Source organism: Oryzias latipes, chromosome 17 (assembly GCF_002234675.1).
Source record: "Oryzias latipes chromosome 17, ASM223467v1".
Lineage (NCBI taxonomy): Eukaryota > Metazoa > Chordata > Actinopteri > Beloniformes > Adrianichthyidae > Oryzias > Oryzias latipes.
Window position 1 is genome coordinate 26,879,230 of NC_019875.2, and position 26,694 is coordinate 26,905,923.

At 39.9% G+C, this 26,694-nt stretch overlaps 1 protein-coding gene across 19 annotated transcripts in view; it reads right to left on the reverse strand.

The window, feature by feature from the left end:
* LOC101172768 (adhesion G protein-coupled receptor L2) overlaps positions 1-26,694 on the reverse strand; it is a 102,988-nt gene that overhangs the window by 63,209 nt on the left and 13,085 nt on the right. For all 19 annotated transcript variants that reach the window (XM_023965755.1, XM_023965754.1, XM_011486950.3 and 16 more), the window contains exon 2: positions 13,228-13,440. In XM_023965755.1, coding sequence (XP_023821523.1) covers positions 13,228-13,303 — 76 coding nt within the window. In that variant the 5' untranslated portion in view covers positions 13,304-13,440. The remainder of the gene's footprint in view (positions 1-13,227; positions 13,441-26,694) is intronic.

A 26,694-nucleotide genomic window follows, 5' to 3' on the forward strand; every position in this document is an offset into this window, starting at 1 on the left:
AAAATTTATAAGGCCAAATAGAGAGAGCTCCAGGGGCAGAAAACCTAACATACAAAAAATGAAAAATCTGTAAACCAACTTGCATTCTCCCTCAAAGCATCTAACAACACAAAATAATCAAAATTCTCTGAGCACTTTGTCTTGATGTAGCAGGAATCCATCCCTGGGATTAGCCAACACACAGAAAATGTTGACATTTCACCACAAGTGATGCAAAGTGGACACAGCTGACTATCCTGGCTCTCCAAAACAGCCAGCTAAGCTGCAAGATGGCTGAAGATGAAGAGTTTCTCTGGTGGGAGCAGGAACTAAAAACACAGTGGAAAAAAAGGGTTGCAAAACAGTTTTAATGTTGGATTGTATGATCTCTGACCCTGTGGCTGCACATCAAAGAAAGAGATCTGCCTCATTACAATTCTAATGCAAGTAATCCCCTAAATGTAAAGAAGATGTGCGTTTAAATAAAAAAACATTTTATGAGCGCCAATGAATTGTTTGTTGCATTTAGGCTAAAAAAATTAAGTTCTTTAACAATCATCTAGAAAATTGTGGGTTTATTGAGCCCATTTTTTTTTAATCTAACATGTTTATGTCGCTGTATTGATCCGCTGCAGTGGAGAAGGAGCTGCGCCAAAAGGCAAAGCTCTCGATTTACTGGTCAATCCATGTTCCTACCCTCACATATGGGTCATGACTGAAAGGATAGGATCCCGGATGCTGAAATGAGTTTCCTCTGCTGGAGGATGCTCAGCCACCCTAAAGATAGGGCGAGGAGCTCAGTCACCTGGAAGGAGCTTGTAGCAGAGCCGCTGCTCCTCCACATCAATAGGAGCCAGGTGAGGTGGCTCGGGAATCTCTGTCGGATGCCTCCTGGACGCCTCCTTGAGGAGGTAATCGGGGCATGTCCCACCAGGAGGAGGTCTGTGACTCTTGATTGGTCTGGGAGTGCCTTGGGGTTCCCCAAGCTGAACTGGAGGAAGTCTCCGTGGAGACAGAGGTTTGGGCATCTCTGATGTTCACAGCGTTGAATTAGCAGTAAAAGACAGATGGATGAATGGAGGTTTCTGCTTCCTTACCATATATTTTCATCAATACCTGCTGGATCCCTGCTGATCTGCCAACCATGGCATAACGCTCCCAGAAAAAATGGATTAACCATTTTTCTTGCAGGATTATTAAAGTTTCAACAAAAAGAACGTCCACTCAAGCAGCTGTCTGAGATACCAAAACATAATAAAAAATCTATTATGTCTCTGATGATGAAAAACATCCTATACGTTCCTGTAAGGCAGTCACTTTGACAGAATTAGTTCATGGCTCGTTCAATATCTAACATACTGTTGCGTCTCTTTGGGGAAGTTGATGAAACACGCAGAAAGAGGCAAGTTAAAGCAACCCTCCGGAGTGAAGGAGGATTGTAGCTTCGCAGGTTTGATCTATCCCGAGTGATACCCAACTCCTCTTGAAGCCCATTTTTTACCCTTTGCACTTAAGCCCCAGCTGGATTCTTCAAGCAAGAAACCTCTAAGGAGGCATCAAGTCCCCCCCCCCCCTCCCCCAGAGGGTGGGAATTGAGAGTAAGAAAGAAAGGGGGGAAGCAGAGAAGAAGGAGCAGGAAATGATTTTGTCTCCATCACATTCGCGTGTCACTGTTCTTGTATGCTAGGGCACGGTTCCCTTAAGTATCTCCTACCTCACTTCACCCTGGCCTGTACAGAGCATTGACAGGGTGACAGCAGAAGCTGCAGCTGCATCATGGATTACATGCATAATAAGGCAGACACTACAGTGGTGATTGGAGGAAAGATCAGGGCCCAGAGATGATAAAGAAAAGGCAACTCTGATAAGAAACGGGGACTCTATCTTGACAGACAATGCAGACCTGATGAGAGCCTTTTAACATGCAACCTTTCCACTGGACCACGCTGGTATTTCCGCTTCTAAAGGAAGCCATATGCGGTAAGGGGGTAACTGTTTGTGTTGAGGCACATGAAAACATTAGCGTTCATTCATGAAATTGTTCTCAGGGCTTCATCTCAAGACTTTCTTGTGCCTCATTTTTGCACAAACATCCATAATTGTTTTGTTATGCTTCTTTCTGCTTTTTTGCATATGCTTCTCATCTGGTATCAATTTCAGACCACAATAAAATGCAACTTTTAATGCAATTAAGGCAGTGAATGCAGGTGATTTTTATCAGGAATGTCTCCGGGACATGTCGTGAGCATCCGGCTTAAGAGCGCTCATCCTCCAGGAGCACTTTTCCACACCGCAAACTCTGCTTTGACCTAATTTGAAAAGTGTGTTGGTTGTACCGCCGTGTACTTCAACATCAAGCTTCTGGAAATTCAGGCTACAATGTGCGCCACCCCGGAATTCAGAGCTACATGACCGTGCCTGAGGTTTTACAGATTTTTTCCTGTCAATACTTTACTTCAGAAAATCATTTTTATTGATGGATTACAGTAATAGCATATTGGATAGTGGTGCTTTAGTAAACTATTACTGTGTTGAGCAAAAGGTCATGTGTTTAACCCATTAACAACAGGGCTATAGCTCCAGAATTGACATTCTTGCAACTACTGTAACTCTTCAACACAAGTAACATAATTCCAGTGGATTCTGAAGTAGACAAAAGCAGCCCTTTACACTAGTAAGCCTTAGTCAAATACACTCGTATGGGGGATTGACCCATAAGGGTATTGCAGCTTTTTGGGTTGCCCGTGGCGGGTTTAAGAGAAGAGTGGCCGCATCTTAAAGGGAGTGAACGAGTGTCTTGCTTTTCCTTGAGACTCGTACGGCCACCTAACGGATGTCATAAAAATGGAACATTTTCGTGTGCATGGTAAGTGTGTGGTAAAATATTTGCAAGGAGAATTTAAGTTGCACACACTATGAGATACAGGTGATGCTGCCGTACGGTGCCCTAACGCCACACTCTACTCTACGAGTACTGACTCTTAACGGACCACGCCCAGATGCTGCACGCACAGGGTGTGCTGGTGATATGTAAGTGTTTGTCAGACACCCATAGGAGATCCACAGAAACAACAATCTGACAGTTTAATTTCCTTATTTCTAACAGCCAGGCTGTGCGCAAGAAGCACACACTATTCAAATGAACAGCACTAAAACGCTTCTTTGCACAGTGCACATGGTCATACTCTGTTTTCTTAAAGTATTATAATGACCATTCCCCACAAAAAAACAACCCCAAAGTGATATTTTGATCCATTCACACATTTCTAAGTATTCCTCTAAAAACCTGGGCTCTGAGCACGAGCCTCTCCCAATCAACGAAAACGAGTGGGTCCTCACATTGTGACATCACAAAGTGAGGAACCGCCCCTTCCAGGAAGAGTCTGCACAGCCAGCATCGCCCCCAGACTGTATGTTGTATGTCGTTGTTCCTTGCTGTTCTTGCACTGAAATGGTGTTGCTTCAATTTTATTGTACAACAGACAATGACAATAAAGCAAATCTAATCTAATCTAATCTAGCCTCATTTTTACTGAACAGAACCGGACCACTCCCGGATTTAAAGCGTTTCTATTATAAAATAGACGCATTAAGTCGGACTAAATCGTACAATTTTTGGGCTCCTTTTGGTTGTAGGTCTATAGAAAAATGGAACGGACCGGTTAGGGAAGAGCTACTGTAGAAACCCATTGATTGGCTGAAGGTCATTATGACAAAAGAGAGCTGCAAGAAAGCGGCTGTATTCCTCTTCGCCGCCCACAATCTTCTCTCAAACAACAAAATGCTTTGGATCAATGAAGTACTAAAAGCGGAACACAATGAGCTGCTGGATGACCCCTATTATTGTTGTTAGCTTCACACCGCACGCGCTGTGATGGTCCAACTTTGAGTGGAAAAGCTAACCTTAATTACCTGGACTATTCTAAACCAAACAGGACTGCTCAGTGGAAATGAGGCTAATGCGTTGCTTATTAGTGCAAAGCTGATTTGCAACACATGCTTTTTTCCATGTCAGAATCAGCTGATTCACGTCAATTGCGTCAACGACTGAATATTGCATTATTTAGGTATCACCGGCAACTTTAGATGTTTAAGATTTAACTCCGGCTCTGTTGAAAAGTAGGGATCACAACCACCTAGAAAAATACTTTCTGCATGCACATGCTGCCAAAACCTTTTTTTGCTGCGATAGCTTGTTCAATGGCCATTATTTTTATAGACTTTTACCCTTTCAGGGTTGTAAATATACATGGAGTTCAGAGTTGTAAACTTTGTTTGCACCTTTGTCCGTGTTTCAGCGATTTATCAGAAAATTCACAGAAAAGAAAAATCACATTCCTTGGCAGTAACCCCCTGCTATCTCTGCAACGCTGACCACTTTGATTGACTTGAGCGTGATGACCTTGCTTCATTCCCTTCCACCAGCATTCCGGTCAATGTGAGCAGAAAAACAGGAGCGCTGATAACAGATACCCAGATGGGGAGATCTAGATGACAGACAGCTTCCTGCTCCTCATCTTCGATAAAACCATTGTGCCGTACACACTCAATGCGGATAAACGCTACACGAGGTCAATACTGATAGAATAGGGCAAACAAAAACGTTCTTTGTGCTTGGCTGTTTCGCCGACTTTTTCTCTTGCTCCGTACTTATTCAATTTCCTGCCCGGCAGGAGAGGGCTTCCTTATCTGAGACTGTTTATACCTGCAAATCGGCTGGTGGCCTTTTGTTTGCAGGTGACCCGCCCTGAGGTGACATTTAATTCCTAGACAAAAAATGTGTGGTCATGCTCCGTGGCACAGACTCCCAGCCTGAGGAGATTACTAAAGCAGCAAATTCAACAGAGCCACATTCATGGCCTGTAGCACGGGCTAGCTGGCAGACACACAGGGACCTTACACACATCATTACACTGACTCACATCATATATGACCATTAGCCTTGTGAGAGTGAGTGAAACAGAAACCAGTGCCTGTTGAACCACAGTGGAACCAGTTCAGGCTTATATTTAATCATCAGTCCCTCTCACTGGAAATCTCTGCGAACACATTTCAGTAACAAAAAGCACATTTATCAGCCCCACCACTATGTTTTTTATTGATTGCTGTTCTTTACCCACTGTTGACATAACTTCTAAGTCTACAATTTGCAGAGCAAGTCACAACCTTAGTCATAAAACAAAACAAAAAATCAGAGATCTTACCTGTAATGACATATCTGAATGAGCAGGAAACACAAAACAGTTGAACTACATTCTCCCTCTTCTAATCATTTTTATTTTGAAAATGTCTTTTGTCAAAATGACATTTCTGTTCTTCAACGCACTCCTTCCATGCCTGATCTCATTGAAAAATTACTACTTCAAATATATGTCAGGATCAAAGAAAAAGACAGATGTTGTGCTTTAAAAATAGGCTGCAGGTATAACAGCGATCATTGCCTAAACACAAAAATGTTCTATACTTTTCTAGCTTTTGGTTTTGCTTGTTTGTTGTGTTATTGTTCCTTCAGTTCAAATGAATTAGTTCTGACATGCCTCCGGGCCTTTTTAAACTCCCGCTAACGTTAAAACATGCGAAACGTGCGACAGGTTCTTGTTGCTTCAGTAGTTAGCTGTGCTCCAGAGTTGGCAAACACCTCCCAAAACACAATGAAAGGCAGAAGGAATCTGCACCTTTCACAGCAAGGCCTTGATTTCTGTTTCAAACATCTCTGCTTCCTTTCGAGATTAAATGCAATGCTTTGTTATGACAGCTGAAGCCCCCCCTTGTGAAACAGCGCCTTTAACAGACAGTCCAAAAAGTTTTTGAATTGGAGTCCAGCTTTTTCCCTGCTTGGAAACCGGAATTAGGTTTTAATAAAATTAGGACGCCTGAAAAAAAAAAGGTAAGCCCTGTGACTTGAGATGCTTCAAGAAATAAGGATTTAATGCATGTTTGGCAAATAAAATTAAGGACAACTGCAGTGTGTGCCCATTAAATTAAGACCTCGTTCATCAATTTGCCGTGTAACTGAGACTGTGCAATCAGCTCCAAAACACACAATAGTGCAGGAGACTTCCAAAGGGGAAAGAGTCCCACCTAAAGTACAGGATGGAAAGATTCCTCCCTGCTTCTGCTTTTCCAAAAAGGCACTCAGGAAATTTCTATTGGAGTAAATCTAAGATGACCCCATCGAGGGTGATATTGTATTTCATTTCCTCTGAGTGAAATCCTGATCCTGGAGATTCATGTGGGTCTGGCTCATTTCTGTTTCATGTTCTCTTATGATTCAAAACTTTCCAGGCTGTTATTAAAACAGGGCAGCCTCACACAGACACACATTTCGCACACTGTGCAGACATGCGAAAGCAGCCGCTGCAGGAGGAGTTGGGAAAAATTCCTGACAATATTGAATTGGCAGATTAAAGAGGGAAAAAAAGGAGAAAACGAGAAAAATGTTCTGTCTCCATGTAACTTCTCCTTTGATGGAGAGTCCATTCAATTGGGATGATGAACCCCTGCCTTATTTTTTTGAAATGCTTCCAATTGGGCACAATTTCAATAAAAGACTGATGTATCCCCTCTTTTTTTTTTTTTATTCCTCTATGCTTGTTCTCACCACACAGATTGACCAGTCATCTGTGAATCTCCCACGGTTTAGCAGATAATTCATGATCGCCCTACCATGGACCCGCAACATTCAATATGAATTATAAAATGGCAAGCCAAGCATATCAATGGATGACAGACTGGATATGTATGGCCCTGGGCCAGAGAGGAGTTGGAGCACAAAAGCCTCCCCCTCTTCTGTCAACCCTCAGACTAGAAATACCAGCGTGGCACGAGGGAGGGCTCTCCGTCAGCGCACTGTATGGCACTGCTTGAGACAAATGTTGTGCAGAGACGTAGCGTTAACCTTTGTAACCTTTTGGGGAGAAACACAAGCGAGCTGGTGGGTTCAACAGAGGAATCTTTCACCATTAACACAATCCAGCCCAGCGAGAGGTGTACAGTGTGTTATCCAAAGTGCCAGGAGTTTGAAATCATGTCTTTTCAGGGTTCCAGCCAAACATTTTCCTCTGGAATTTTTTTTATCAAAGAATGCAGATTGTTTTTCTCCCCCATAGTTCTGAAATGCTTCCGCCGGAACCACACAAGCATGTCTCTAATGTCCACCTCCACAGACACAGTTTTCACAGGACTTTTGTGCAACATTAGGCCCGAAACCTAAAAAAAAAAAATGTGTTGACACCGACTGTGCAACATTAATATGTCTTTCTTCAGTTTAATGAGCCACATAACAGTCCTCATTCATCCACTGAAGACATGTAGCCGTGCACTTCCTCCATCTTTGCCGTTGCCACTTTTGATTCTGGATGTCGTCTTTTATGTCGTTAGACGATGCGGCAAAGTAGTCTGAAAGATCTACGACAAATCGGATACCCACATGACCTACTTTGCTCTGGCAGAAGCATCATTTCATGTGTCTGTTCTGCAGCAGCACAAGGCTGAGGGAGAAATGGAGTTAAAAAAAAATCTAAAAAGAGCATGAGATATATGAGAAGTTTAGAAGCTAAACTTTAAACATTCAAAAGATTGACATTAAACATTTAAAAAAAGAGATGGAAATCAAAACCCGTTAAAATATTTCTAATTAAATTTGTCATCATTTTGAGAACAGTTGGATCCATTTTTAGTGCGAGTTGGAAGGACAAGACATGACTCATCTAACATGCATGGTCTGCAAATTGCACGGAGGGAAAAAGAACAAATGTCTTTGCTCACATTTCTACAGGCACCAACAGCTCAAAGGAGTCAAATGAGTTAAGCACTAAGCTGCTAAAAAACACAGATGATACCAAACTGGAGGGGCACGAAAAGAACAAAAAAAAAAAAAACATTGACTGTCTGTTTTATCTTGACAGAGTCCAAATATTTGATAACACAGTGTCCTTTTATCTGAACCTCTGTCATTTCTTACAGTAAACTTATACTTTAGCTGACAAGATATAATGTTTAATGAGGTGTTAAGGACATCTTTTTTCCTTTTTTAGGTCTTTGTGAAAGCAACATGCATGATTTAACGCTTAATTCTGCTCTTATTTGGAGGATTTGCTTGCTTGACCAGATATTGCCAAAAAGTCTTTCAAAAAGATCTAAAATGAAATGAAAGTTTTAGATTGGGTCTTGATGTTAAAAGCCTAAAGCCTAAGTAAAAACTGCCACCATGGGGGGGGTACAAACCTGTCTGCGGGCAAAAAAATGGGCAAACCTGCACGGGGTGCGTAGGTGTCCCGCACAAAATATCATAGACTGCTCGGTGAACCCATAGGGTGAAACTGTTCATACACATTTTTTACCTATACGGGCATGCTGCAGGTAACAGTAAATACTTATACAACATCAAAGGGGGAAGTAGGTGAGACGCAGATGTATCGAAAGGATTTTTTACTTTTTTAAACACCCCACACCATGCACACTCCACAAGAAACCCATTAGCCTGTTCAATTCATAATTATGCGCTCCTTGATTGCAGCTTGACCTGTTAGAAATGAGGAAATCAGACATTCAAGAGTAGTTTGCGTGAGCATCCCACGGGCGCTTAAGTATCAGTGTGTGGCATGACATCCCATGAGGTGGCCGTACAAGCCTCAAGGGAACACAACTGTGTTCCTCTTAAGATGCAGCCACTCCACTCTTGTATTTGAAAGAGCATCATTTTTTGTTTACTTCAATGCTAAACGGTTTAAATCTTTAGATGAAATAAAGGTTTTTATATTTGTTTTTCTTAGACCAGATTTTGCATCAAGGGCAACTGTTTGAGACTGAAGTTCTTAGTATTCTTGTTGTTTTGTATTTTCCTTGAAACTATAATGGGTCTTTTAATAAACCGGTAAAAAAGATTGACAAGATTATTTAACCCCATCACACCCCATGTTACTAATTCGTAACATACCAATTAAGCCACTTGATTTAATATTACCTATTTTGAAGAAAAAAATGAAAAACATTATTTATAAATAAGCTGAGGGAGCAAGGGGTTAAAGATTGCTTGTATTGACCTAATGTAAAAGCAAGGTGTTTGTTTTCTCTGCATGCTGGTGTTCTGAAAATAGGTAAATAAGCTGGTCTAAAGTTGCCTTCGTGAAACTTGCAGTCTGACTGTTATAGAACAGAAATATGCAATGAATGTCAAATGTCCCTGTTTACACACAATTTTGCAAAAAATCATAAAATACAATAAAAATAGGTACATTTAAGAAAATATTTATGTACCAGTGGAATCTATTTACTGTAGACAGCCCAAACGGTGAAAAAGTATTGAATACATTTGTTTTCAATAAAAGAGGATACATAAGAGAAAGTGGGTACAACCTTTGCATATGTAAAAAAACAGTGTTGATGGATTAAACAGCTGTTGGTTTTGTTTTCACACAAGCTTCAATCCTGGGTTTTTGCGGTGCATTTCAACAATTGTCTCACACATTTTCTTGTTTTGAGAAGAATGGGGTCTGGTGATGCCATTTCCAGCCAGGATGGTAATGATTAAAAATCAAATATTATAGTTTTTAAATGAACTTTTTTAGAAAACAACTAGTCAAGTGACATCACCTAATTTCTCACTTTAACAAAAATCAAAAATTGTTATCAAACGAGGGGAACCAAAATATGTGTCCTTACCTTTTATCCTGTTTTTGTGTCTTTATTTCTATACTGAAGTACTTTTATTCATAAATATTTGCACAATATGTGTTATTCCAGCTCACTCTCCCATGGAAAAAAAAGTGCACCACTACGCTCACCACAAAGATGCTAACTGTGCCTGTGTGTACAAAGGGGTGTTTACTGGAGGTTTTTCTGAGTTTAATGCACCAGTGAAGTTCTGAAACAGATGGTTAACAGTTCAGATGAACGCTAAGTTGTAAAGCTTCGCACAGCTGAGCGGAAAGACTCAAGCTATGAGATGAGAATTAAACCTGCCAGGCAATGCCCTTTTTAAGCTGTCAGTGGATACAATATTACCATAAATGTATGGATAATGGGCAGTTAAAGACTTACATTTTTCTGAATGCCATCTTTGCACAGAATTCTCCTCATTAATGATAAGCTATAAAGAATATCTGTATTTTTTAAAGCAAAATAATTACTTTCTTGTTTGTCAGCTGATGTTTTTATGTGTCTACTTAGTTTTTCCAATCAAATCTTTTTTAATTACATTTTTCTTCCTTTACCGGTGGAACACACAGCAGATACAGACAATCACCAATAAAATCAATACAACATATATACCAAAATACAGACAATATGTACTCAGACTCGTGCAACCAAATGTTTTGTGTAATTTCAAAGAGCATTACTCCCCAAAGAAATAATTTTAAAGAGCTGGATGTGTGCATAAAGTAAGATTTTCGATAATCTCTTAAAAGAAAGAATTTTGTAGGACTTCTGCGTCAGGTTGTAAAGGTTTCTCTAATCATACCACAGAATTTAACAAACTGTTTAAACAAATAAAAGCATCAGATTATTGAGATCCTACTGTGTTTTTTACGAGCTCATAAATATGGGACTGAACAATACTTGTGTTTAAATTGTGTTTTTAAGAGGTCATTGCGGCTTCAGTTTCCTACCAGATGTTCTGTTGTTTTGCTGTTCTGAAGCACTAAAATGTTAAATTTGTTGGCCAATTTAAATGAAAATCAGTTTCTTTTTATGCTAAAATTTGTTTCATTCTTTGAAAACTGTTGTTTTTGTGTTAGTATTTCACAAGATTGTTTTTTTTTTGGAATAATCCTTTCTGGTTTTCTGCAAACTTTTCGGCAGTAAGGTTCGGTTGAGTGGCTCCCAAAGTAGTAAAATGGTAAAAGTATCGTTAATGGTCTGTCCTCTAGTAAAAATATCAGGAAAGATTTAGTTTTTACCACATTTGTTTGGAATTATCAACACTAAAACTTTGTGTCAGATGTTGTATTTTTAACCTAATTAATTAAGTTTACAAATTCTACATTTGGTCTTTGATAAACTACTGAAATATTAAATTTTTATTTGCAAATCATAAGTGTTTCTGCTTTGTGATTCCACTTATCCTCTACAAATAAGCAGCTAAAGCTTTCTTTAAGCAGCTGTCAAGTATTTTAATGATTCAAATAATGGATACCCACAAAGCCGGAGTAGCTTATAAGATGTGCTCAGGCGGCAATTTTTATTATCTAATTAGGGAAAAAAGACAGCAAAAGTTCTACAAACCCACTTTTCCCCTAAAAATTGGTCTTAAATGTGTGATAAAAGCAAATCAAAGGCTCTTTTGGAGAACAAAATACCTTCAGCAAGGATTAACAGACTGACTGTTGTGCAGCTTCACCTGAGCCATTGCAACATTAATGGAAAAGGCAATGGAAGAAAGCCTTAATGTATTCTCGCCGCAGACATTTACAAATGACTATCCGAATGTGCATTTTAGGGAAAGAAGTCTGCTGGTGGATGGCTTTAATGAATGTTTTGCTGCTAGTAAAATAAAATAAAAAAAAACACCTTCACAGTTTTATGAGAAGAGCTAATGCCAACAAATATTTGCAAAGCAAATTCAAAACCCTACAGTAGCAGGGGTCTTTTATTTTTAAATTTAGATTCTGGAAAACATCTGAAGACAAAAAAAGGGGCATCAAGTAAAGGACCTGCAAAGGCCCTGCCATTTATTATGCATAAAAACGTTGTAGCAGAGGAAATCGGTGGGCAAAAGGTTGCATGTGTGACATAAAAACTTGAAGCTTTTCCATTTTTTACAACCGCAAATGTGAGACTTTAAGTCCTCTCTGGTTGCAAAAGTGTTCACAGAATGTGATATTTAAAGGACAAGTCCCACTGATGCCCCCTCGCTAAATATTTTAGTTTATTTAACAGGGGTGACTTTATAACCTGAAAGATATAAAAAGGAATCAAGATGTTGACCCATCTTCATCCTGCAATTACCTAGAATATTGGGTTCTATTAGAATAAGCTCTTTTATCAAAACAAAGCATTTCTTTTTCCCACAGTGATCTTTTCAGGTAGGTCAGCGAGTATTTCAAAGCCAGAGGAGTGTTTTGGGGAAAAATCATAACCCAATTATACCCTCTCCTGTTGAGGGACAGGAGTTAATTATTAAGTGGAGTTTGCATTGCAGGAAGTAATGGAAAGTAGATCACAAGTACCGAGAGGCAGGCCCTCAGGGCTGGACAGGCTGAAGGTGAGTGGCATGTGGATAGAATCAGATATTGTTTTCAGATGGACCCACACACACATGCGCCCTTTTCATTGACGGATCGGCAAATATGCATTCTTGAGCCTGAGAGCCCTCACATCAACTGAAACCCAAAACTTGCACTTTCTGCATACCAAAGCAGGATTCCTCCTTTAGAAATTACACGATTCAACTCAGTTTTTGAGCCAGACCAAATCAGAGATCTACTTTTGAGGCAAAAGAAATCTATCTTCCTCATTATCTAAATCTGTGAATCTTGGAGAAAGAAAGAAAAAAGAAATACTGCAGGAGTTACGTGTCACACAGAAATCTGCCTTTACGTATAAAGTGTGCAACCCAGAGAGGCCTGAGACAAAGAAATGTAATAAATGATTTCAATTATTTAGAAAAAGTGGGGGGAAAAGTCAAATCCAAGTAGAATTGAATAAAGTTTTTTACTTCTTTAACTGTAACAAATGCTTCACACACAGGCGTGACACTAGTTTACTGTGTTTGGCGGTAAAATGAGAAAAAAAAAGGAAAATGATCATTATCAGTGGAGACACTAACATCAGAGGCTTTACTTGACATTTAACTGACAGCGTTTTGTCACAAGACTCACTTAGAGCTGAGTGCACCAATCAGACTTGGAGGAAAACAGGTCATTCCAAACTTTTTATAACCGAGCAGGAGAATTTTTACATCCTTCACTGTTGCTTTTGATGGTTTCAAGTACGCTGACCGTCAGAACAATTTGTTTGAAATGCAAATCAAGGCTGTGCCAATTTTTTTTTTTTTTTCAAATAAAGTCACGAGTCGGACTTTAAATTGTGTTTCACTGCCCAAAGTCGCTGTGACACTCGGACTTGAGTTTTTTAAAAAGAATTTGAAACACCTTTTTGAAGTTCAAGGGTAAAACACAGAAGAAAATCTGGTTTTCGTTAGTGCGTGTGAGTCTCTGACATTTCGAAAGTAACCACAACATAGTACGTTCATGAATCCAGCACATTCTGGGGAGATATTTGCAAGAGGAATCCATGGCAACTTACCTTGTGAACACTGAAAGCAAAGGAGAAGGAACAGGAGGCAGCCAAACACTGGACCCCTCCACTGTGCAGAAGCCATTGTGCTGTTGTATGCAAACTTTCCAGAGGCCTGATGGCTCGCAGCGGGGATTCAACCCTTCGTGGTGGATTGTTAGATAACTTGTACAACTTCAGTGATTGCTGAGGTCGGAAGGAGCACAGCTTCTCATCTTTCACCTAAAAAACAAAACAAAAAAAGGAATTTATTGTCTTTTTTTAAGTTAAAGGTTCATCTTTGAGCTGCTTATGACACTATGTCCAACAAATGGAATCTTTGATTTTAAAAAATGTAATTTAACCTCAACATTTGGCCCAAAAAAACTGAACTTTCGTTTTTGCATGTTTATTAAGGCACCCACATAAAAATAATACACTCACAAGCTTGGTGCTTTTGCACTTCTTTAGCACTCTACAACGTGTTACGACTAAATGTTGACACTGTTTCATTCTCTCACACCTCTATGTTCCACCTTCCCCATTTACTCCCACATCCCCATGGGAGAAGGCTTGTCACTGCGGCAACACGCTCACACAGGACGCCATTAGAGACACGGCGGCTTTGAGAGCTACTTTTGTCTCTTTCCTTATCAAGGGGCGGCAAAAAAATAGTCCTTTGTCTGCAAAAGCAGCAAAAGGTTAGAGCCTGAAACAGACTCCCACACCAGGCAGATAAGCCGCTTACCAAAGTCAAACACTGGAGGGATGTGTGTCATACATGGAAGACCGCTCACATACACACACAATATGCAAGTGGCACACAAAAGTAAGGTGCGACTTTTTGATGTCAATACACTAGAGAGACAACATCCAAACACCCACAAAAACCCAAGTATCGTGTTTATTCTCCCGTGGCCAAAGCCCAGCATCCCAATGCACACAACATCATTCACCTGTGCAGAGGAAACCGAATGTTTCCTGTTGCTGAGCGCTGCTCCTACAGCGTCACCCATCAAACACCCTGATTATTTTATAATGAACCTAAATTTGAGTGGCAGACCAGTCGGCACTAATAAACTTGGATATTTCTGGCCACATCAAATCCCGGGAAACACGGCAAACCTTCATGTTAGCAAACTGAGCAATTATTCAAGTTGCCAATAAATTCATTTTATATGTGACCAGAGGCGGAATAATAACCTACGAGATCCCGCCTGCCAAAACCTGGGAGTATTTATTTGAATTTGAAGTCTCTCTGAGAAAGAAACTGTGCAGCCAAGTCTGTGCCAAGGAAACAAGCACACGGCTTACTGATAATTCATCACCTAAACTTGGGTGGCTTTATAATAATTGGGCTTTTATTTGTCTTGAAATTGTTTATCTGACAGTGGCGCCAAAGTAGATCAGATAAGAGCGGAGCGCTCTTTCTCTCCTGCATGGGAAATCTTGCTTTTCTGCCGAGGCCAGTCTGACTCCTCAGTATTCCAACAGCACCGCCGCCGGTTCAATATCGGAGAGAGTCAAGCCTCCAGAGACACGCAGGACTTCTTCCGCAGCCATTTATCAAGGCCCAAATATGAAGCCTTAGGGGGGCAAAGGGTAACCATATTGGTGGACGAGAGGACGAGATTGGAAACTGTTGGGGGGGATGTGCCCCTGCCCTTCTAAATGGTGGGACCTGCTGAGCCACTCAGCCCCTCCAGACGGCAGGGGGCGAGAGCCTGCCCGGCCCTGTGGATGAAGTCTTGCCCTTGCCACCCCGGGGTTCCCTCTCATGATCATGCCTCCTTCCTCCTCTAAGCTGGTGGACACAGCCATGGGGATCTTCCTAAAAAACCCTGTTTTGTTAGGATTTCACTGCATTGGTCCAGACTTGAGATAAAAGGATTAGCCGATTAGCATGAAGATGCTTTGCACTGGCACTGGCTTACACAAGCACAAGATGCATCATCATTTCACACCAGGGGATGGGGGGGCTACAACGTTCCCAGGCAGAAAATGATTTCATGAGGTAAGTGAGGCATTTTTAACCCCTTCAATTTTCAGCAGAGGAATTCTCTGCCTTTTCTAAGCCAGAGAATCATTTGTTACTGAGCCAACAGTTGCAACACAACAATAGTCATATTAATGCCTTAGTCACATGCATGCGTTTGGAGGGGTGGAAACATACAGGGGCTGAGACTTTTTGGAGGGTTGTAGGCGGGAGCAGCTTTTTCTTAAGAGATGGGTCTGATGGAGCAGGCCATTTTAAGGAATGTTGTGAAGATGGAACGTACCATCGTCATGGTAAGCGTATCGTGAAATTTTTGTAAGGATAATGTAAGTTACAGGCACCTATCGTCTCACGGTGCCTTAACGTCTCACTCTAGTCATTAATAAGAAAATAACAAAAAAATCGAGCAAAAGGTTATATCAGAACTCTGCAGAGGCAGAGCGGTCAACCTCTAATAGGAAGATCGCAAAGCTGGTTTTCCACCCTGCCCACCAAAGTGTCAAAGTGTCCTTGGGCAAGACACTGAACCCCACATTGCTCCAGGTGGTTACAGGTTGGTGCTAATGTTAGGCAACAGAGCAGCCATCAGTGTGTATGTGTGTGTGCATGGGTGAAGGAATTTTAAGTGAAGCACAGGTGTGTTTTGCAGTTCCCCCTGAGGCTTGTGTGGTCAACTCAGAGGACTTTATGAAAATGCAGCATACAGCGTAATGCAGTATTTGTATCGTAAAGTACTTAGAAGGGTAACGTTAGTTGCACGCACTCATGACATATGGGTATGGGACTTATGCCCTTAATGCCACACTGTAGTAGTTAGTAAGGTCCAAGACCTGGCTCTTAATCGCATGCAAAGGCTGCACGCATGGGGTGTTAAGGTGATACCTAAGTGCCTGTAGAACGTCCACCCAAACTAGTCTCTGGTTGTCGAACTTCCTGAATTCTAACAGTCAGGCTGCGTGCAAGGAGTGCGCACTTATTACTTGAACAGCACTAATGGGCTGCTTAAGCAATCCGCTGAAAAAAATGAAAAATCTCTTCTATTTCCCCCTTATTTATCCTTATGTGTTCACTACGACCTGTCGTCTGCAGCATGCCCGTAGAACTACAGTGGTGGACAAAATTGTTGGCGCACCTCAGTTAAGGAAAGAAAGTCCACAATGCTCACTGAAATGACTTGAAACGTTCAAAAGTAACAATAAATTAAAATTTATTGAAAATTAAATAATCCAAATTAGCCATTACTTTTGAGTTTTTGATTAATAGAATTATATATAAAAAAAACCTAATGAAATAGGGTTGGACAAAAATTATGGTACCCATAACTGAATATTTTGTTGCACTACCTTTTGAGACAATCACTGCAATTAAATGGTTTCTGTATTTGTCAATGAGCCTTCTGCACCTGTCCACAGGTATTTTGGCCCACTCCTCATGAGCAAACGGCTCCAGTTGTCTCAGGTTTGACGGATGTCTTGTCCAACTGGCATGTTTCAGCTCCTTCCACAGATGTTCAATGGGATTCAGATCTGGGCTCATAGAAGGCCATTTCAGAATAGTCCAGTGCTTTTCTCTTAGCCATTCTGGGGGTTTTTTGGCTGTGTGTTTTGGATCGTTGTCCTGCTGGAAGACCCATGACCTGCGACTGAGACCAAGCTTTCTGACACTAGGCAGCACATTTCTATCCAGAATGCCTTGATAATCTGGAGATTTCATTTGACCTTGCACAACTTCAAGACACCCTGTGCCAGATGCAGCAAAGCACCCCCAAAACAGAACTGAGCCTCCTCCATGTTTCACAGGAGGGACAGTGTTATTTTCGTTGTATGCTTCATTTTTGAGTCTTCGAACATATAGTTGATGTGGCTTACCAAAAAGCTCCAGTTTTGTCTCATCTGTCCAAAGGACATTTACCCAGAAACTTTGTGGCTTGTCAACATGCATTTTTGCAAATTCCAGTCTGGCTTTTTTATGATTTCCTTTCAACAGTGGTGTCCTCCTAGGTCGTCTCCCATGAAGTCCACTCTGGGTCAAACATTGAGGAATGGTGCGATCTGACACTGATGTACCTTGATCTAGGAGTTGCCCTTAATGTCTTTGGAGGTTGTTCTGGGCTCTTTGGATACAGTTCCAACTATCCGTCTCCTCAATTTGTCATCAATTTTCCTCTTCCGGCCACGTACAGGGAGGTTGGCTACTGTCCTGCGGGTCTTAAACTTCTGAATAATATGTGCCACTGTCATCACAGGAACATCAAGCTGCTCAGAGATGGTTTCATAGCCTTTACCTTTACGATGTTTGTTTATAATTTTGTTTCTAATGTCCAGGGACAATTCTCTCCTTTGCTTTTTGTTGTCCATGGTCAGTGTGGTACACACCTTTTCACAAAACAGCAACGTGACTACTTGTCTCCCTTTAAATAGGCAGACTGACTGATTATGGGTTTGAAAACAGCTGTGATGTCGATTAAAGGACATACCTGAGTTCATCATGACCCCTGGACAATTACTTCTCAGTCTTTTTTGGAAATAGAGTACCATCTTTTTTGTCCAGCCCTATTTCATTTTTTTTTAAATACTTCTGTTAATCAACAACTAAAAAGTAATGGCTGATTTTGATTATTTAATTTTCAATACATTTTAATTTATTGTTACTTTTGAACGTTTCAAGTCATTTCAGTGAGCATTGTGGACTTTCTTTCTTTAACTGAGGGGTACCAACAATTTTGTCCACCACTGTAAAATGGCACATGACCATTTTAGTTCTACAGGCTCACCAAACGGTCTTCAACTTTGATATTTCCTGTGGCAAACCTGTACTGGTTTGCCTATTTTTAGCCCATAAGCAGCCCGTATCCACCCATAAGGACAGTTGTGACACAGACAAGTAAAAAAGAAAAAAATCAAAAATTGAATCTCCTTATACCGAATGAGTATCTGATGTGCTCATGCAAGAAATGTACACCAGAGGATTACTGATAAAAGCAATTCATTTTCATCTGAGTTCATTTTCTTACAAAAATTATGACGATACAGTTTATTCCCAATGGATTTCTCTTCATTGACTATATATCCCTTTGGAAACAAGCAGAGAAATGAAAAATGATTCACAAACATCTATGACATCTGTTTTTCTTTCGTCTCCCATGCAGACATAGTGGAAACCCAAGCTCAGAGATCTATCATCAGTTAGGTTAATGGAGAAAATCACAGTCCACAGCAAATTTTTCACAGGAGGGTGATAGAAATAATAAGCATGCATTTAAAAGGACAGCCAGCAATTAAAGCATAATTAAAATTAATGGACAGAAGGAGACGGCACACATATCTTAATATGAAATACAGGGCTGTGTGCAACAGACGGCCAAATGAATGCGAGGGTCTTTTGACAAAGCTTGTGTCTGCCTCACTCAAACACGAGAGGCGTCCAGTGAAAGAAAGAGCGAGGAAAGGAGGCGAGTTTTGGGGTTTCTAAGACGGGAGGGCCCAAATGGATGTGAGATGGGGGTGCAAAGACGGAGAAGAATGGAGGGGGTGGCGGGGTGGTGAGGTCACTGGGGAGGATTGACAGGCTGTGAGTACGGCCTGACCTCCTAGGCTCGCCTCCACGTTTTCTCCACAGGCTTAGAGGAGACAAAAATAAAGCCAAGGAATGTTAATTTATTTTCAATTGTCAACGCCCAGAAGAGAGTGTTAAAGAGTGCATACATACATATCAAGTAAGTCCAAGTGTAAGCTGAAAACCTACAAGTGGAATAGAGACGTGGCTCTGTGGAGATGGATCTTTGTCCTCCCCTCATTGAATAAGCACTCATTTGCAAAAGTTTCTGCCCCACCCCACCCCCACAACCCACACTCTAGACCACAAAGCCACGCATGCGAGGGGGAAATTTCAAACACCAGAAAATGGTTGGTGGACCACAAGCAGTAGAGTTTTGCCTCAAGACATTTTTTTCTCCCCTCCCATCCTCGGTGGACCCAACGTTTCTGGGGGACTCTTTTGTCATGACAGTCCTGTCAGGGCTGCGCTTTCAGCCCCTGCAGCGACATTATGTCACTTCCTTGGCTCTACCAGTGATGAAGAGGAGTTGCCACTAGCTGCCAGAAACAGAAATGCATCAACACCGAAAGCAGCACGCCAAGTATGCTTCATCAACACTTAGCCAATGAGACACACTGCAATTACTGTGAACAGGCTGTAAACTGTGTAGCTGTATATGATCAATGTATCTTAAGAAAAGTTCTTTCAAATTAACGTCAGAAATGTCCCGATCCAATACTTTTGCAACACGTGAAACAAATGAACAAACGCAGAAATTAACCGATTCAAGTTGTCCCCAATTCTAATGTTACTATCCTGTATTTTTTCCCATCATATTATTGAGAGCACTTCTGTGAAGTAGATTAAACAATCAAAAAAAAGACAGAGCAACTACCAACTAGAAAAAATAATTAACTACTAACTAGTCAAATAAGGTGATAATTAGTCACGTGAGAAAGCTTTGTGACTGTAGCTTTAGGATCTTCAGAGCAGTTCTGATCAAATGTGATTCATATCTAAATTAAAATTCTCAATAAAAGGACTTTCTTTCAAAATTGCTGTTGTAGCATGAATATGCTGATAGCTCATTTCAATGTAAACATTTATCCATTTCAGCTGTTTTTGAGAGATTATTGGGGTTTTCTCTTGATCCTGGAGGTTGCACAATGCAGACGGTCCCTTGGCAACCATCACACTACTGTCCCACTGTTAAATTCTCAATAAAATAAAATAGAAAAATAAAAATCTTTTTTTCCCCTTCGAAATTCTTCTTAGGTCTTTATTTGAGTTAATTTGTTAGTTTTAAATGTTTCTTAAAAGAGTTATTGAGCCCAAAAGTCCAAATCTGTGAATATCTTGCTAATTTTACGATACTGCTTTTGTGCGCCTTGTCGCTACCCGTATTCTGCTGCACTTTACCAATAAAATGCAGCGATCCGTTCACTATTTGCCAACTACTAGAGTATTTATCTGCAGGAAAAAGCTAAAAATATATAGCGCTGATCAAAATATTGAGAGTCAAATAAATATCTGGACCCTGATCCGAATTGAATATTCGATTTTGATTGGGTCTCAAACTATGTCATCAGACCCAATTTCCAATCATGTAGTCGCATTGAGACATCCCTAATTAGTAATGTGTGGGTGTGTAAAGTAGTGAGATGTAGACCACACATAGTTATCTATAATTACTAAAACTAGATGAAAAACTTTTTTCAATCTGACTTTTTTTTTAACCAATTTAAAAAATCTTTTTAGGTTAAAAGTCAATAGAATAAAAAAGGCCACCCTTTTTGTTTTTTTTTTACTGAAAGCTCATGACAGTTGGTGTGTTGTGCTGCTCTTGGCCAAATGATTGAGACAGGAGATAAGATACAGTGCCAACGGGCAAATGGACACAGTGAAACAGAGAGGGCTAAGCAAAGCAGCCCGACAGAGTGAAGAGAACAAAGGAGAGCCCAGCTTAACAACCAGGTTAGTGTCGAGCAAAATAAAAAGGGAACGTGTTCAAAAGGAGCAGTGTGGGGGGACAGAGACGCCTGAAAAAAAAGAGTGTAAAAGATTGGGTTTCGGACGAAGCCAGTGTTTCGGATCACTTTTTCCACCCATTAATGAATAATTCCAAAAACAGTTACTATTAGGCCTGCACAATATACCGCAAATTTATCGTTATCGCAATATCCAGCTCTGCAATAGGCATATCGCAAAAGACTGCGAATATCGCAATAAATCGTAAACCCAAAATGTGTTAAAACAATCCTATGGCAGCTTGACGCTTTTAACGAATCAAATAAATCCCTTTATGCTTTGACCAATCAGATGGACGCCTTCCCATTGTTTACCAATCACATGGAGGCCTATTATGTTAGATGTTTGTCACCTATGTCAATGAAGGTCATTTGGAGTGTAATTTTAAACTGTTTCTAATGAAAATGGGAATGATGTTTTTGGCATTTTTCTATTTTTTTATATACCTCAAATTATATCGTTATCGCAATATTAATCTCTAATATCGCATATCGCAAGTTTTCCTCATATCGTGCAGCCCTAGTCACTATTAAAGCTTCATCCTTCTTTATTTTTTGTGAGAAACTCAAAAATATTTTTTTTTTGCCAAACTTAGTAGTTTTGATAAATAAATAAAAACAAATGAAAAGCATGGAAACAGAAAAAGGAATTTCCTTCAGAGTTAACCTGCGAACGGCCTGTTGGGCCCCACAAACATTTCAAAACGCAGAGAGATTGAATTCACAGTGAGAGGCAGCCTTTGATTTACTGATGCCGAGCGAGTGAGGGGGGGGGCTTCTAAATGTCATGAATAGATTTAAGAGCGGGGCTGCCTTTATTATTACCAGCAAAACAATATCCTGAACAAACATTTTCGGGGGGGTTGATGTGTAATTTCAGAGCATCGGGAGCAAAAACACAACATCATGTTTTGCTCCAGTCTGCACCTTCCATTGCATGTTTTCTTCTATCCTAAGAAGAAGACTCGGAAAAATGAGGTTTTGAAATAGTTCACAGGAAGCAGATTGTGCTCGCTAGTCTTTCATAAATAACACGGGCGTCTGAAAAGCTCGAAACAGAACATGTTTGGCACCTTCCTTAATAACTGACTTAAACAGCTAATGCATGATCAGAATTGTGCCTGATTTTATTTCCAATCAGCTCTAAACTATCTTAATCACAAAGCTGGCAAGGATTACTGTTTTGACACTTCCAGATTCTGCACACAAACAAGATAAATAAACCCACAAGTGATTCATAGAGAAAGAAATGAAAGAAAAAAACTACAAAGAGGAAGATCACTACAAAAAAAAACCTGATATTCGGGCTGCTTTCAGAAGTTCTTTCAGTTTGACTCTGAACTGAAAACCCTGACCTCAGAGCAGTTGGTTAAGCAGGAAGGTCGGCACGGAGGAGGAGAGAGCAGCTTGACTCTGACACGGAAAAGAAAGGTTTCTCCTTTCAATCAGTCTCTTCATAAATTTTCTGAAAGCCTCACTTCTCACCTCCTCCATACCTAATTCTCACACTCCCCTGCATTTATCCACAAACACACCCACGCTGGTTCCTCTCACCTCTGCGTCTTTCCAGTGTTTAACGGCATTTTTTTACAAGCAGCCATAACTGGCTCGGCAATGTCAGCCACACCTGATCTCTACTACACATGAGCGGAATACCGATACACAACACTTTCACCACGTCGACGGCGAGTGATATGTTGATGTTCACACCTTGTGGGAGAAAAAGCCAGTTGTTGAATTTTTATGCACTCCAGCCCCGCTAAGACTGGATTAGTTGCTCAGAAGAGAGCATATTAAGTTAATACATAACATCTGCAATGTTAATGAAAAACATGGAAAAAGCTGTCTAATCAGTCTCCAACATTACTCAGCCCTGTGCAGCTTTCATAAAGGCTGCACCATAAACATCGTTTCAAGAAACACAGCATGGACCAGAGGGATCTCGGTTTTGAGGTGAAAGCCAGGGAATTCTGCAGAATCCCTTTTCCTCCACAGGAAATGACACATTTTGTGCAAGCGATCACAGAGTTGTCATATTGGAGAGGACTAGCCAGGGTTTTATCAGAGGCTATTTCTGCTGGAGACGACAGGTCCAAGTACCAAAATACACCCCAGCTACTGACACGACAAGATTCAGATGGAGCTAAAATTTGCAGGCCTGCTCCATTTTTTCATTACATTCACTTACTTTCTTCCGGGGATAAGTAATCCCATCTAAAAAGGATCTTGTCACTTAATCAAAGTGATTCATTTGTTGTCAAAAGTATGTTTGAGAGATGATCAAAGTTAAATATAAAGGCCTATCAAACTGACAGCAACTGGCAACTAAAACAGAATTTAAAGTGTGCATCTGCTTTAAAAATAGGTAGTGTGAAATTAAAAGTGGATTTAGGGATTACGATGTCTAACAAATGCAAAACATTCCATTAAAGATCACTTTTACACCAAAGTAAGGTAACTTACAACTTCATCCGGAAAGAAAGATTTATGGTCAGTATTTGCGTTTCAAAAAAGTCAAGAAGGATAAACTTTCTCAAAACAAGATTTTCGAGCATAACAACAATCCATGTCAGCATTTCAGAAGCACATTGAGGAGTAAACCAGGTATAATTTAAAGCTTATTCTGCACCAAATAAAAAAGAAGAAAACATGAAAGTTTATAGCTATAAAAAAATGTGACCACCTGGAGGAAAACCTCTTCGTATGAAACAGTTTCATGCTTACAGTTAGCTTCATAACATAAAAAAATGGAAACAGTGTAAATGTTTAATAAATTCCCACACAGAAAGTCAAAGGCTATAAGATCAAGTGTACTAAGTGGGCAATTATTTCCTCCGTTGGATAATTTTCTATAAAAGCCAGTGAAAAGTCAACCATAATTTTATAGCCTTTGACATAAGTCTTTATAAAATCTTTGATTTTTACAGTTGTTTTTATTTGATCGAAAACTTTTCCCTAATTCACGAACCATGAATGAACGAGGGAAAGAAATTAGGCCTATGAGAAAGAAAGGGGCCTTTTTCTGTTACAGAGGGAGTAATTATTACCAAATCCATCGATTTCAGTTTGACTTTGACTGAACTCTGAGAACTCTAAAAAAAAACCACAATGTATCTTTACAAACAAGGGCAATTTTAGGTTTAGCAATGTGCAATATCCAATACCAATTTATTCAGTTCAATTAAACAAGTATACTATGTTTATATGGTTATATAAGTGCAATGAAAGGTCATTTAGTATTCAGTAGTACAATACTTCATTATTTTATGGTCATTATCCTCCAGCCACACCTGATGTTCATATTTTCGATTTTTTTTTGTTATATTTAGAACTGATTTTTATTTCTAATCCTGACTTTTATACATTTTCAAACAATTTGGGAGCATCATCATTTCATTCAACATTCTGATTCTGATAGGATTCCAGTTGGTTTTTGTGACTAATTTGATTTAAACTTGACGTTACACATTTAAAAATAGTAACTTTTAGAAGCGAGACGGGAGGTGATTGGATCTTAAAGGGCCTATATTGTCCTTTTCTTGGCCCTTTCAGAGTAAACTATATATGATATTACCTTTGGAACACTGAAGAACAAAGTTTTTTATTAAATACAATTTATTTTTGCAGCTCTTTTCCTAACCGGAAGTAAGACGACTGGATCTCTGAGGCTCTGCCATTCGTTCCCTTGTGAGTGCCGCCCATTTCATGACGTCAAGCCAGAGTCAGCCTTGGCAGCGTGTCTACATTTCACCCACTAAAACAAACAACATCCGAACTTTGGATGTGCGTATCATGCACATAAAGGAACGCGTTTTGCCGATCACCACTAGCTCCGTGGAGAAAGTAGAATTGTGTGTTAGCCTGGGGTGGTGCTGGCAGCGCAGACTCCTCCTGGAAGGGGCGGTTCCTCACTTTGTGATGTCACAATGTGAAACCGGCTTGTTTTTTTGGATTGGGAGGGGCTGGTGCTCAGAGCCCAGGTTTTCAGAGGAATACTTAGAGATGCGTGAATGGATCAAAACACTGCTTTGGAGTTGTTTGTAGTATGAAAATTATAACTCAAAAGCTCAAGAAGTTGATTTTGCATGATATAGGCCCCTTAAATATTTGAAACTGATGAAACCCAGCGAGCGAGTGTGGTAAATATAACCAAAATGTTACGAACAGGGGAATGAAGGAAGCACCCAGGGGCAGGGAGGATGAGGGGGCAGAAGGTTCCAGGGAAATAAGGGCTTTTAATAACATAAACCCAAAACTACAAAACAAACCACTGCGGAAAGCAGGCGAACTCGAAACACTCGAAATACTAAACACACTGGAAACGGGGGACATTAAGCTATGGAACAGCACAGGAAGAAGGGAAAGACAAGATTTAAATACACACAGACAAGACGGGGCACAGGTGAACACAATCAGGACAGATGGGGACCAAAAGTAAAACTCGAATACAACACCAAACAGGAAACCCTACAAAATAAGACAGGAAGTAAATTCCAAACATCACAGAACAAAAGGAACCAAAACACAAAGGAAAGAAACTGAAACCGTGAAACAAAATTAAAATAAGAAGCATCTTTCTCTATTCGTGTAAAAACAACACTAGTAATTAAAACAATAAATCTTTATAAATTAATGCTTACTAGTGATCCAAGAACAGAAAAGTTCAAAGACCACAATTAAATTGGATTTGACCTAAAACCCTAAAAAAAATTAAATAAACCTAATTTCTGAAGTTTAGGTCTTTAATAAAATCTCTGATTGGAGCAAAAAAAAAAATTGTTAGGACTCTTTCAAAAATAATCAATTTTTTATTCTCTTAGTGTTAATTTACTTTATTTTATTGTAATAGTCAAGTAATGATATAATTAAATCTTACTCTCATAAATCAAGTTTCTTTGGAGGAACCCAGTAAAGTCACAATAATCAATAAGTAATAAATTCCTCATACCTGCCACTGGTGTAATAAACCACATATTTCAGGCATTCACTGAGCTGTAACATATCTCATATAGGCAGCCTATTTTTTTATCTCAAGAACATATCCATAAATCAGACGTTTTACATCCCTCAGATAAGCTGCCTCTCCCACCAGTCCTGCCTACATTTCATGCTTTCTACATTTTCATAAAGATTTTAGAAGCTATTTAAAGTTATATGAATTCTTTCAGCTGCATGGCAACAATTTCCTGCAGCGACTGATTTGTCACAATGACAACATGGTGGTTTACCTCACACACACACACACATACACCGATACATCCGTCCTCCTAGTTTCATCACATTCCTGGCAGAAATTTACTGAAATGTTTGTCTAAACTTGGGTCTGCTTAACATTCCTCATGCAGGCCTGAGTCGACACACGGACTGCATTCTGTGGGCGCGCAGCCTGGTCTGTATTAATGCAGCGTCTTTACCTCAATGATTGTTGAGCATCGATCTGCTTCTGATGTTAAATCTACACACGAGCAGAAAATCTGATAAATTCTGGAAGCATGAACTCCCACTCTGAGAAAATAAAACACACATGTTGAAGTCCTAAAAGCACAAAAAAATCAATTTTTAAACTAGTGTTGGTTAATGAGAATGTAGTTAGATAAATAAAGATACAACGCAACAATTCAGTAATGTATTTTAGATTGACACATACAGACAAAACAATTAAAAATGAACCCAAACAGTTCTGAAACAGCACTTGGGATCAATTATTTGTTGCAAACAATTTCACAATAAGTTAAAGCCATGTGACAAATACTTGAAAAAAAAAGCTTTTTTCAAAATGGCGACATTTCTGTTGGTATATCTCCATAGCAACCATTTTATGCTTGGGTTGCCTGGGGGTGGCGAACAAGTCAATGTAATTTTTGGAAGAATTGGCAAAACTAAACATTCAGATTTCCTTGGCAACTGAGGTTTTTGTCAAACATGCCCACATTCCTG